General features: G+C 59.2%; 1 protein-coding gene and 1 non-coding gene across 2 annotated transcripts; both read right to left on the bottom strand.

Moving 5' to 3' along the window:
- Positions 1-813: 813 nt before the first annotated feature.
- Positions 814-1,004, bottom strand: LOC138734634 (U2 spliceosomal RNA). The gene has a single exon (XR_011339600.1). It is a non-coding gene; the product is annotated as a U2 spliceosomal RNA (small nuclear RNA).
- Positions 1,005-1,798: 794 nt separating this feature from the next.
- Positions 1,799-12,022, bottom strand: TUT1 (terminal uridylyl transferase 1, U6 snRNA-specific). Its single transcript, XM_069882358.1, has 9 exons — positions 11,842-12,022; positions 10,963-11,153; positions 10,039-10,242; positions 8,085-8,199; positions 7,656-7,986; positions 5,446-5,555; positions 5,218-5,340; positions 4,388-4,480; positions 1,799-3,623 (listed from the first exon to the last, which is right to left on the bottom strand). Exons 1-9 carry the CDS (start codon positions 12,020-12,022, stop codon positions 1,810-1,812), a joined length of 3,162 nt encoding a protein of 1,053 aa, XP_069738459.1. The 3' UTR covers positions 1,799-1,809.
- Between the last annotated feature and the right edge of the window lie 193 nt (positions 12,023-12,215).

The raw sequence follows: 12,215 nt of genomic DNA on the forward strand, positions 1-12,215 counted from the left end.
TGAGGCTCGAAAAGAGCCGGTTTCTTCTTTTTTTCATAGTCCCGAGGCTCAGAGAGACCCGTTTTCTTTTCTTTTGAGAGTCCCGAGGCTCGAAAACAGCCGTTTTCTTCTCTTTTCAGATTCCCGAGGCTCAGAGAGACCCTTTTTCTCCTTTTTTCAGAGTCCCGAGGCTCAAAAAGACCCATATTCTCCTCATTTCAGAGTCCCGAGGCTCGAAAAGACCCGTTTTCTTCTCTTTTGAGAGTCCTGGGGCTCAAAAAGACCCTTTTTCTCCTCTTTTCAGAGTCCTGACCCTCGAAAAGACCCTTTTTCTTCTCTTTTGAGCGTCATGAGGCTCGAAAAGGCCTGTTTTCTTCTAAGAGTCCCGAGGCTCAAAAAGACCATTTTTCGCCTCATTTTAGAGTCCCGAGGCTCGAAAAGACCCTTTTCTGCACTTTTCAGAGTCCTGACCCTCGAAAAGACCCGTTTTCTCCTCATTTCACAGTCGCAAGGCTTGAGAAGACCCTTTTTCTCCCCTTTTCATGGTCCCGACTCCTGAAAAGACCCTTTTTCTCCTCTTTTGAGAGTCCAGAGGCTCGAAAAGAGCCGTTTTCTCCTCTTTTGAGAGTCCCGAGGCATGAAAAGAGCCGTTTTCTCCTCTTTTCAGAGGCGCGGGGGCGGCGGGGGGGACGCGGATGGATATTGGGGAGCGCTGCGGCCCCAGCGACCGCACTCCGAGCCTCCAGCGCTAAACTTAACCCAGACCCAAAGCACAAGAGGAGAAGAAGTCACAAGAAGCGCATTTATTCTACTTTTAACCTCAAATAGTCCCCGAGGGGGTGCACCGTGCCCGGAAGCACTGCAATACCGGGACGATGCGCGGAGCGGAGGCAGCAAGCTCCGAATCCAACTCCCACGACCAAAAATCCGTTTAATATAAAGTCCTCTCATCGAGGACGTATCAGATATTAAACTGATAAGAACAGATACTACACTTGATCTTAGCCAAAAGGCCGAGAAGCGATGCCGGAGCCCTCCGCCCGCACGGACCCCACCGCTCCCTACTCGCTCTCAACTCACGGCGACCCCCACACGCCTTTCTCCGTTCTTCCCCATCGCTCCCCGCACGCTTTCTCACCGCTTTGCCCCGTTTTTCGCTATCGCCGCCTCCGCTGAACCCCAAAAACCCGTTTTTGGGGCGCTCAAAGCACACCCTGCGGCGTACGATGGGGATAATTTGCATAACCACGCCCCTTCCTCGAGCGCTACCGCCTAGCCCTGACCACGCCCGCACTAGACCTAATTTGCATAACCACGCCCCTCTCGCCTTGGCCACGCCCCCTCACGCGGCCTTTGATGGGCTCCAGGTCCCCAAAGGGACCCCCTCCTGCTCCTGCTGATCCCAACCCTCTTTTCACCCCTAAATCCCTTTTTCACCTCCCCAATCCCTAATTTTTGCCCCCCTCACCCCCTCCTGCCCCTGGGGATCCCCGAAACCCCCCATTTCTCCCCTTGCGGCCTGTTTTTGCCCCCTCTGGACCCCGTTTTTAGGGGAAAACTGACCCTAAATCCTCACCTGCTGCAAGAGCAGCAGCCAAACCCTCTGGAATTCCAGCTGGGATCACAGGGATGGATCCAATTCCCAGCTGCGCTCACGCTCACCGGCCTGGGACTCTCCCATTTGAATTGTAGGAATCAAACCCCACGCGGATCGATGCTGAAGGTTTCCTAACTCCCCTTCTCCCCCCAAAACTTCCCCCCCGGACCCATCTTCCCAAGGAGAATCCATGAAAAACACGGCTGCAAAATAAACCTTTTATCGCAAAAACCTCAGGACGCAGAAACCCCCTCTCCACGCCGAGGGGCCGGGGTCCCCGGCAGCTCCTGCTCCAGGCGTTTCCGCACCGCAGCCGGCAAGAAATTCTGTAGGAAGTGGAAAAACTCCTGGAAAAGGGGCCCGGGAGAGGCAGGAACGAGGCGCAGCAGCAGGCGGCGCGGGCCGGCGGCCCTGGCGCTCGCTCGGAATCGCAGCAGCGGCTCCGGGGGCCGCTCGGAGCCTTCGTGCCGGATGATGGTTTCCGACACCTTCTGCTCCAGCTCCAGGGAGTCGCCGTCCCCTTCGGAGCCGGCTCCGTGCCGGAGCTGCCGGCGGACGCGGCGCCGTCCCGCCCAGACGCGGTGCCACACGGCGCAGTCCCAGTTTGCCGCCTCCTCGGTGACGCTCAACCGCGGTTTCTTCCCACCTGGAAGCTCGGAGCCGCTCGCGGCCTCGGGACGGCGACGCTTGGAGCCCGGAGCCGGCGGCTCCTTCGTGTCCGGGTCCTCGGGGAGCTCCTCCGATATTTCCGAGTCTTCTGGGATGGCGGATTCCCCGCTGGGAGCTCGCGGCTTCCCAGCGCAGGCGCATTTGAGGACGTCGCGCAGCACGAAGGCGACGGAAGAGCAGGCGGCGCCGAACCGGGGGCTGCGGGTACCACCGGGATGCTCGGAGCCAACGTTGGGATGCTCGGAACCAAGAGAAGGACACTCAGAGCCAACATTGGGGTGCTCGGAGCCGTTGGGATGCTCAGAACCAACGTTGGGATGCTTGGAACCAAGAGAAGGACACTCAGAGCCAACGTTGGGATGCTCGGAGCCAACGTTGGGATGCTCGGAACCAAGAGAAGGACACTCAGAGCCAACGTTGGGATGCTTGGAGCCGTTAGGATGCTCAGAACCAACGTTGGGATGCTCGGAACCAACAGGAGGACACTCAGAGCCAACGGTGGGATGCTCGGAGCCAACGCTGGGATGCTCGGAGCCAACACTGGGATGCTCGGAGCCAACGCTGGGATGCTCGGAGCCAAGACCAGGAGACTTGGAGCTAACGGGATGCTCAGAGCCAACGTTAGGATGCTCGGAGCCAACGTTAGGATGCTCGGAGCCAAGACCAGGACACTTGGAGCCAACATTAGGATGCTTGGAGCCAATGTTGGGATGCTCGGAACCAACAGAAGGATGCTCGGAGCCAATGTCAGGATGCTCGGAGCCATTAGGACGCTCGGAGCCAACGTCTGGATGCTCGGAGCCAACGTCCAGGTGCTCGGAGCCATTAGGACGCTCGGAGCCAACGTCGGGATGCTCGGAGCCATTAGGATGCTTGGAGCCAACGTCAGGATGCTCGGAGCCGTGAGGACGCTCAGAGCCAACGTCCGGATGCTTGGAGCCATTAGGATGCTCGGAGCCGTTAGGACGCTCAGAGCCAATGTCGGGATGCTCGGAGCCGCCGTCGGCATCCAGAGGGATGGCGATGAGGAAGGCGCCGGCGCTGGGCGCCGCCGGCTGGCCGGCTCCGGGCTGGAAGAGCCGCGCGACGCCCCAGCCGCGGCCTTTCCCGGATCTCCGCCGGAACTGCAGGCTGCGGCAGTACTTGGCGGCGTCGCGGCAGCAGCGCTGGAAGCGCGACGCCGTCTTCCCGTTGACGTTGGCCGCCACGTTGTGGCTCAGCTCGAAGGGATCCTGCAGGTTGAAGGCTCCCAACTTCAGCTCCCGCGGGGACTCCGGGGGAAGCGGGAGCGGCAGCGCCCGGCCCTCCCGCAGCGAGATCAGCGTTCCCGGGAAGTCGAAGTCCCCGAAGGTGTGGAAGAAGCTGGCCAGGAGCGAGGCTGGGGGAGCGAGTCGTGAGGGTCCCGGGAACCCACCCCGATCCCAGGAATCCCCCTGGAAGCCGGGAACACCTCCCAGACCCCAGGAAGCTCTCGGGATCCCAGAATGGCCTCCAGACCCCAGGAACCCCTTGGATCCAGGGAGTTCCGACCCCAGGAAGCTCTCGGGATCCCAGAATCGCCTCCAGACCCCAGGAACCCCTTGGATCCAGGGAGTTCCCCAAGACTCCAGGAACTCCCTGGATCTCAGGAGCCCCCCTTGTATCTCAGGAGACCCCCCCCCCGATCTCAGGAATCCTCCCTTAATTCCAGGAATCGCCTCCCCTGGATCCCAGGACACCCCCCAACACCTGGGAACCTCCTTGGATCCTGGGAATCCCTCCCAGATCCCAGGAACTCCCTCAAGCCCAGGAAGCCCACTTGAGATCCCTGGAATCCTTCGGATCTCAGGAACAACCCCGGATCCCAGGAAACCCCCCAGATCCCAGGAACCCCTTTAGGTCCCGGGAACTCCCTCAGATCCCAGGAACCCCACTTGAGATCCCTGGAATCCTTCGGATCTCAGGAACAACCCCAGATCCCAGGAAACCCCCCAGATCCCAGGAACCCTTTTAGATCCCGGGAACTCTCTCAGACCCCAGGAACCCCCTCAGATCCCGGGAACCCCACTTGGGATCCCAGGAACCTCCTCAATCCCAGGACCCCCCCCGGATCCCAGGAACCCCCTGGATCCCAGGAATCTCCCCGGATCCCCCGGCTCTCACCGGGCCGCTCGGTGTTGGCGCTGGGCTCGATGGCGGCCGCGTCGCGGGGGAAGGTGCAGTCCCAGCCGTCAACAACCACCCGGGCCTCGTCCCCTGGACAGACAGACGGACAGGGAGCAGGAGGGAGAGACAGAGAGAAGGACGGGACGGAGGGACGGAGGGATGGAGGGAAGGACGGACAGAGGGATGGACGGAGGGACAGAAGGACAGAGAGAATGAGAGGATGGACAGAGGGACAGGGGACAGAGGGATGGACAGAAGGACAGAGGGAGGGATAGAAGGACAGACAGAGAGATCGATGGAAAAGGAACAGGGGAGGGATTGAAAGACAGAGAGACGGATGGAAGGAGGGACAGAGGGACAGGGGATGGAGGGATGGACAGAAGGACAGACAGAGGGATGGGAAGAGGGAACCGGGGAGGGACTGAGGGATGGATGGAAGGACGGACAGAGGGATGGACAGAGGGGCAGAGGGACAGAGAGAATGAGAGGATGGAAGGGAGGGATGGACAGAAGGACAGAGGGATTGATGGAAAAGGGAACGGGGGGAGATTGAGAGACAGAGAGACGGATGGAAGGACAGACAGAGGGACAGGGGATGGAGGGATGGACAGAAGGACAGACAGAGGGTTGGGAAGAGGGAACAGGGGAGGGATTGAGGGCCAGAGGGATGGATGGAAGGAGGGACAGAGGGACGGATGGAAGGAGGGACAGAGGGACGGATGGAAGGAGGAACAGAGGGCTGTACGGACAGACAGAGGGCACGGAGAGAGGGCCAGAAGGACGGACAGAGGGCACCGAGGAGGGCCAGACGGACGGACAAGCCCTACCTGCCAGCTGGCGCAGGCGGGCGCCGCTGGGCAGCACGGGGGGCGAGCGCGTCTGCAGGAAGAAGAGCACGAGCAGCGTGAGGGCGTAGTTGTTGAGGAGGGCGCCGCTTCCCGAGGGGTTTCCTGCAGGAAAAAACGGTGTCAGAGCCGCTTCCCGAGGGAAAAACCCGTCTCGGAGCCGCCCGGGGCTCCTGGGATCGGGAACCAGGGGCCGGAGCGCGGCCTCACCCGCCAGGCCCTGCCGCTTGGCCCAGAGCCGAACCGCGTAGACCAGCGGCCGCACGCGCTCGTCCGCCTCGGAGCAGAACTGCAGGAATCGCGTGTTGAGCAGCCCCAGCCTGCGGAGACAGCGGAGCGCGTCGGAAAACGGGGGATGCGGCAGGAAAACCAGCCCAGGAGTCCCAGCCCAGGCATCCCGTGTCCTAAATGTGGAGTAGAGCAGCAGGAGCCACAGCAGGAACATCAAGAACATCAAACTGAGGAGCATCAGCCTACAAGGAACGTGGGATTTGTCAAGAAACCCCTCCCAGAGTTCCCATCTCAAGGATTCCACATCCTAAAGTCAGAGTGGAGCACCAGGAACCACAGCAAGAAGATCAAGAACATCAAATTGAGGAGCATCAGCCTACAAGGAACATGGAACGGATCAAGAAACCCCTCCCAGAATTCCCATCTCAAGGATCCTCCATCCTAAAGTCGGAGCAGAGCACCAGGAACCACAGCAGGAACATCAAGAACATCAAATTGAGGAGCATCAGTCTACAAGGAACATGGAACAGATCAAGAAACCACTCTGAGAATTCCCATCTCAAGGATCCCACATCCCAAACTTGGAGCAGAGCTGCAGGAACCACAGCAAGAAGATCAAGAACATCAAATTGAGGAGCATCAGCCTACAAGGAATGTTGGATTCATCAAGAAACCCCTCCCAGAGTTCCCATCTCAAGGATCCCACATCCTAAAGTCACAGTGGAGCACCAGGAACCACAGCAGGAAGATCAACAACATCAAATTGAGGAGAATCAGCCTACAAGGAATGTGGGATTCATCAAGAAACCCCTCCCAGAGTTCCCATCTCAAGGATCCCGCATCCTAAAGTTGGAGCAGAGCACCAGGAACCACAGCAGGAACATCAAGAACATCAAATTGAGGAGAATCAGCCTACAAGGAACATGGAACGGATCAAGAAACCCCTCCCAGAGTTCCCATCTCAAGGATCCCACATCCCAAACTTGGAGCAGAGCACCAGGAACCACAGCAGGAAGATCAAGAACATCAAATTGAGGAGCATCAGCCTACAAGGAACGTTGGATTCATCAAGAAACCCCTCCCAGAGTTCCCATCTCAAGGATCCCGCATCCTGAAGTCAGAGTGGAGCTGCAGGAACCACAGCAGGAACATCAAGAACATCAAATTGAGGAGCATCAGTCTACAAAGAACATGGAATGGATCAAGAAACCCCTCTGAGAATTCCCATCTCAAGGATCCTCCATCCTAAAGTCGGAGCAGAGCACCAGGAACCACAGCAGGAACATCAAGAACATCAAATTGAGGAGCATCAGTCTACAAGGAACATGGAACGGATCAAGAAACCACTCTGAGAATTCCCATCTCAAGGATCCCGCATCCCAAACTTGGAGCAGAGCACCAGGAACCACAGCAGGAAGATCAAGAACATCAAATTGAGGAGCATCAGCCTACAAGGAACGTGGGATTCGTCAAGAAACCCCTCCCAGAGTTCCCATCTCAAGGATCCTCCATCCTAAAGTCGGAGTGGAGCTGCAGGAACCACAGCAGGAACATCAAGAACATCAAACTGAGGAGCATCAGCCTACAAGGAACGTGGGATTCGTCAAGAAACCCCTCCCAGAGTTCCCATCTCAAGGATCCTCCATCCTAAAGTCGGAGCAGAGCACCAGGAACCACAGCAGGAACATCAAGAACATCAAATTGAGGAGAATCAGCCTACAGGGAATGTGGAACGGATCAAGAAACCACTCTGAGAATTCCCATCTCAAGGATCCCACATCCCAAACTTGGAGCAGAGCTGCAGGAACCACAGCAAGAAGATCAGGAACATCAAATTGAGGAGCATCAGCCTACAAGGAACGTGGGATTCGTCAAGAAACCCCTCCCAGAGTTCCCATCCCAGGGATCCCACATCCTAAAGTCGGAGCGGAGCACCAGGAACCACAGCAGGAAGATCAAGAACATCAAATTGAGGAGCATCAGTCTATAAGGAACATGGAATGGATCAAGAAACCCCTCTGAGAATTCCCATCTCAAGGATCCCGCATCCCAAACTTGGAGCAGAGCACCAGGAACCACAGCAGGAACATCAAGAACATCAAATTGAGGAGCATCAGCCTACAAGGAACGTGGGATTCGTCAAGAACCCCCTCCCAGAGTTCCCATCCCGAGCATCCCGCCTCGCAGACCTGTTGTCCACGGAGACGTCTCCCGCCAGCTCCGATTGCTTGTGGCAGAACTTGACGACGGGCCTCCTGGCGGTGGGGAGGGCTCGGACGCGGCCCACGCCCGGCACGCAGCGCCTCAGAACCGTCGCCACCAGCTCCAGGAGCTCCGGAGCCGGCGCCGCCGCCAGGTCGATGTCGCTCAGGATGGAATCTTCGGCGGATCCGGCCGCGGGAGCCTCGCGTGCCGCCGCCTGGAGGGATTTGGTTGGTTCCAGATCCAAGAAGAGGTCGAGGTCGCAGCCGTGGGTGTCGAAGCCGTTGACGGAGGAGCCGAAGGGAACCACGGAGCAGCCTGGGGCGGAGGAGACGGAGGTTCTCGCCGCGGGAGCGAGGGATGGAGACGAGAAACAGGGAACGGAGGCGGGGGACGGACACGAGGAGGAGACTCACCGGGAAAGAATTCGGAGAAGACCTCCTGGAAGAGCGTGAGCAGGAGGTGCCGCACGCGCCGCTCGCTCTCGCTCAGCTCCAGCAGCCCCACCAGCTGCGACATCTGCGCGTCCACCTGCGACGAGACGTTCCGGGGAGGCCCAGGACCCCCCCAAACCCTCAGAACCCCCCCAGAATAAACCAGAAGAACCTCAAAACCTCTTGAAACCCCCAGAAAAGCCCTGGAATCCCTCCAAAACGCCGGGAAAAGCTCTGAACCCTCTACGGAAATCCCTGGGAGAGCCTCGAACCTCCCCAAAACCTCTAGGGTTGAGCCTTGGGACCCCCAAAACCACAGGGAAGAGACCTGGGACTCCTCAAACCCACCCAGGAGAACCTCAGGGCCCCCAAATGAGCTTTGGGTGCCCCCCTCAAGCCCTCAGGAGCGCATTGAGACCCCTCAAACACTAAGAAGAAGTTGAGGATCCCATTCCAGACCCCCAAGACACCCCAAAAAGACCCCGGGACCTTCCAGAAACATCAGGAAGAGCCCTAGGAGGCCCTGAAAGCCCACGGGGGGAGCCTTGGAAGCCTCCTGAGCCCCTAGAAGAGCCTTAAGAGCCCCTCAAAAAGCTTCAGGAGAACCTCGAGGCCCCCAAACTCCCCAAAAGGAGCCTTGGGTGCCCCCTCAAGCCCTCAGGAGTGCATTGAGACCCCTCAAACACTAAGAAGAAGTCGAGGATCCTCTTCCATGCCCCCAGGACACCCCAAAAAGACCCCTGGAACCTTCCAGAAACATGAGGAAGAGCCCTAGGACGCCCCGAAAACCCACGGGGGGAGCCTTGGAAGCCTCCTGAGCCCCTAGAAGAGCCTTAAGAGCCCCTCGAAAACCTCCAGGAGAACCTCAGGACCCCCAAACTCCCCAAAAGGAGCCTTGGGTGCCCCCTCAAGCCCTCAGGAGCGCATTGAGACCCCTCAAACCCTAAGAAGAAGTTGAGGATCCTCTTCCATGCCCCTAGGACACCCCAAAAAGACCCTGGGACCTTCCAGAAACATCAGGAAGAGCCCTAGGACGCCCCGAAAACCCACGGGGGGAGCCTTGGAAGCCTCCTGAGCCCCCAGAAGAGCCTTAAGAGCCCCTCAAAAACCTCCAGGAGAACCTCAGGACCCCCAAACTCCCCAAAAGGAGCCTTGGGTACCCCCTCAAGCCCTCAGGAGTGCATTGAGATCCCTCAAAGAAGACGAGGATCCTCTTCCATGCCCCCAGGACACCCCAAAAAGACCCCTGGGACCTTCCAGAAACATCAGGAAGAGCCCTAGGACGCCCCAAAAACCCACGGGGGGAGCCTTGGAAGCCTCCTGAGCCCCCAGAAGAGCCTTAAGAGCCCCTCAAAAACCTCCAGGAGAACCTCGAGGCCCCCAAACTCCCCAAAAGGAGCCTTGGGTGCCCCCCTCAAGCCCTCAGGAGCACATTGAGAGCCCTCAAACACTAAGAAGAAGTTGAGGATCCTCTTCCATGCCCCCAGGACACCCCAAAAAGACCCCTGGGACCTTCCAGAAACATCAGGAAGAGCCCTAGGACGCCCCAAAAACCCACAGGGGGAGCCTTGGAAGCCTCCTGAGCCCCTAGAAGAGCCTTAAGAGCCCCTCAAAAAGCTTCAGGAGAACCTCGAGGCCCCCAAACTCCCCAAAAGGAGCCTTGGGTGCCCCCCTCAAGCCCTCAGGAGCACATTGAGACCCCTCAAACACTAAGAAGAAGTCGAGGATCCCATTCCAAACCCCCAAGACATCCCAAAAAGACCCCTGGGACCTTCCAGAAACATCAGGAAGAGCCCTAGGAGGCCCCGAAAGCCCACGGGGGGAGCCTTGGAAGCCTCCTGAGCCCCTAGAAGAGCCTTAAGAGCCCCTCGAAAACCTTCAGGAGAACCTCGGGACCCCCTGGAAGCCCCCGAACCCTCCAGAAGGATCAACTCACGTGGGCCGCCTGGCACAGCGCCTGCTCCAGCTGCTGCGACGCGAGCGGCGAGCGCCGAGGGCCTCGTCCCGGCGTCCCGCAGGCGAAGGCCTTCTCCTCGCGGGGCCGGACGCGCAGCCGGCGCCCGTCCAGGTGGTGCTGAGGCTCGGCCAGCGCCCGCTCCCGGCCCGCGGGATCCTGCAGCTCCACGATGGCGTAAGCACCCTGCGAGGAGGACAAGGGACACGGCGTGGGGATCCCTGAGGTTCAACCAAGTCCTACGGGGCGGGAGGATAATCCGGTTTTAATCCAGGTTCGGAGATAACAGGATTGGGAGCCGCTCTGAGGGATTGGGGGAGGAGAAGCTCCACGTGAAACGCCAGGGCCTGGGTTGCATCCGAAGCGTCGGCAGCAGAGCCAGGGAGATGTTTCTCCTCCAGTGAAACCCAACCTGGAGTCTCGCCTCCAGTTCTGCAATCTCCAACTTATGAAAGAGATGGAACTGTTGGAATGAGTCCGGAGGAGCCCACGGAGACGATCCGAGGGCTGCGGAACCTCGGCTGCGGGGAGAGGCTGAGAGAATTGGAGATGTTCAGCCTGGAGAAGAGAAGACTCCGCGGCTCTAAGCAACCCAGATGCTGGGATGAGGAGCTCCTCGAGGAAGGGTTAACCACAGGAGTTGATGCTCCATCTCTAGAGACGCTCAAGGCCACGTTGGATGAAGTTTGGAGCCTAGTGGAGCTGTGGAGCTTGGAGATCCCTTCCAACCCACCCCATTCCATGACTCTGCGTTGGAATGAGGAGCTCCTTGAGGAAGGGTTAACCACAGGAGCCGATGCTCCATCTCTAGAGACGCTCAAGGCCACGTTGGATGAAGTTTGGAGCCTAGTGGAGCTGTGGAGCTTGGAGATCCCTTCCAACCCACCCCGTTCCCCCCGTTCCCACCTTCTCCTTGTCCATCACCACGGCGGCCACGGCCCCGAAGCTCTGGAAGTGGCGGGCGAGGTCGGCGCCGGCCGTGCCGCGGGCGAAGCCGCTAACGAAGAGGCTGCGTCGTTCCTGCTCCCGGCGAGCCGCACGGAGCCCCCGCAGCCGCCCGTGCCGCTTCCCAGAGAGGTGGGCGGCCAGGCTGGGGCCTGGGGGGAGAGACGGGGGAACGGGGAAGGGAGGAGGGGAAACGGGGAAAGGAGGGGGGGAAATGGGGAAAGGAGGGGGGGAAAAGGAGGGGAGAGAAGGGGAAGAAAAAGAGGAGAGAAGGGGAAGGAAAAGAGGGGAGAGAAGGGGAAGAAAAAGGGGGAGAAGAAGGAGGGGAGAAATGGGGAAAGGAGGGGAAGAAAAAGAGGGAAAAGAAAGGGAAGAAAAAGAGGGAAAAGGAAGGGAAGGAAAAGAGGGGAAAGAAAGGGAAGAAAATGAGAGAAAAGAAAGGGAAGAAAAACAGGGAAAAGAAGGGGAAGAAAAAGAAGGGAAAGAAGGGGAAGAAAAAGAAGGGAAAGAAGGGGAAGAAAAAGAGGGAAAAGGAGAAGGGGAAATGGGGAAAAGAGGGGGGGAATGGGGAAAGGAGGGGGGTAAGGGGGGAAACGGGGAGGAAAAAGGGGGGAAAGAGGGAGGAAAAGGGGGAAAGGGGAGGGAAAAAGGAGGGGAAGGGGAGGAAAAAGGGGAGGAAAAAGGGGGGGAAGGGGGAGGAGAAGGGGAGGAAGGGGAGGGAAAAAGAAGGAAAAAGGGGAGAAAAAAGGGGGGAAAGGGAGGGAAATAGGGGGGAAAGGGGGTCAGCGCTGTCAGACGGTGCCCCCGCCTCCCCCGTGTCCCGTTCCCCCCCCAACTCACGGTTGGCGACTGACACCTGGCAGAGGCGGCAGCGGAATCCGCCCCGCGGCTGCGTTTCCACGTCCGGATCCGCAGCGGGATCGGGGCCGGCGTCTGCATCCAGCACCCCGTTCGCACCGGCCCCGGGGTCCCCGTTCCCGGCCTCGGGGTCCCCGTTCCCGGCCCCGTCGCCCTCCTCCATCCCCGCTCCTCCCGCCTTCCTCCCTTCACCGGAAGTGTTCCCCTCCTCTCTCTTCCCCCAGAGCCCGCCCACCGGAAGCGACCCCCCACTCTCCTCTTCCCCCCGGCAAACACAAGCCGGTGCCAAGCGTTCCGCTCCCCCCCCCCCAGTATCCCAGTTTCCATTCCCCGCCCCCACCCCGCCAATTAATTTT

This window comes from Phaenicophaeus curvirostris, unplaced genomic scaffold (genome assembly GCF_032191515.1).
Source record: "Phaenicophaeus curvirostris isolate KB17595 unplaced genomic scaffold, BPBGC_Pcur_1.0 scaffold_122, whole genome shotgun sequence".
Taxonomy (NCBI): Eukaryota; Metazoa; Chordata; class Aves; order Cuculiformes; family Cuculidae; genus Phaenicophaeus; species Phaenicophaeus curvirostris.

Excerpts from the sequence above, each read along its gene's own strand:
- TUT1 (XM_069882358.1), bottom strand. The coding sequence starts at position 12,022 with ATGGAGGAGGGCGACGGGGCCGGGAACGGGGACCCCGAGGCCGGGAAC. Across the intron at positions 8,200-10,038 it reads CGCTGTGCCAGGCGGCCCAC|GTGGACGCGCAGATGTCGCA; the intron begins GTGAGTTGATCC and ends GTCTCGTCGCAG. Across the intron at positions 7,987-8,084 it reads CTTCTCCGAATTCTTTCCCG|GCTGCTCCGTGGTTCCCTTC; the intron begins GTGAGTCTCCTC and ends CCTCCGCCCCAG.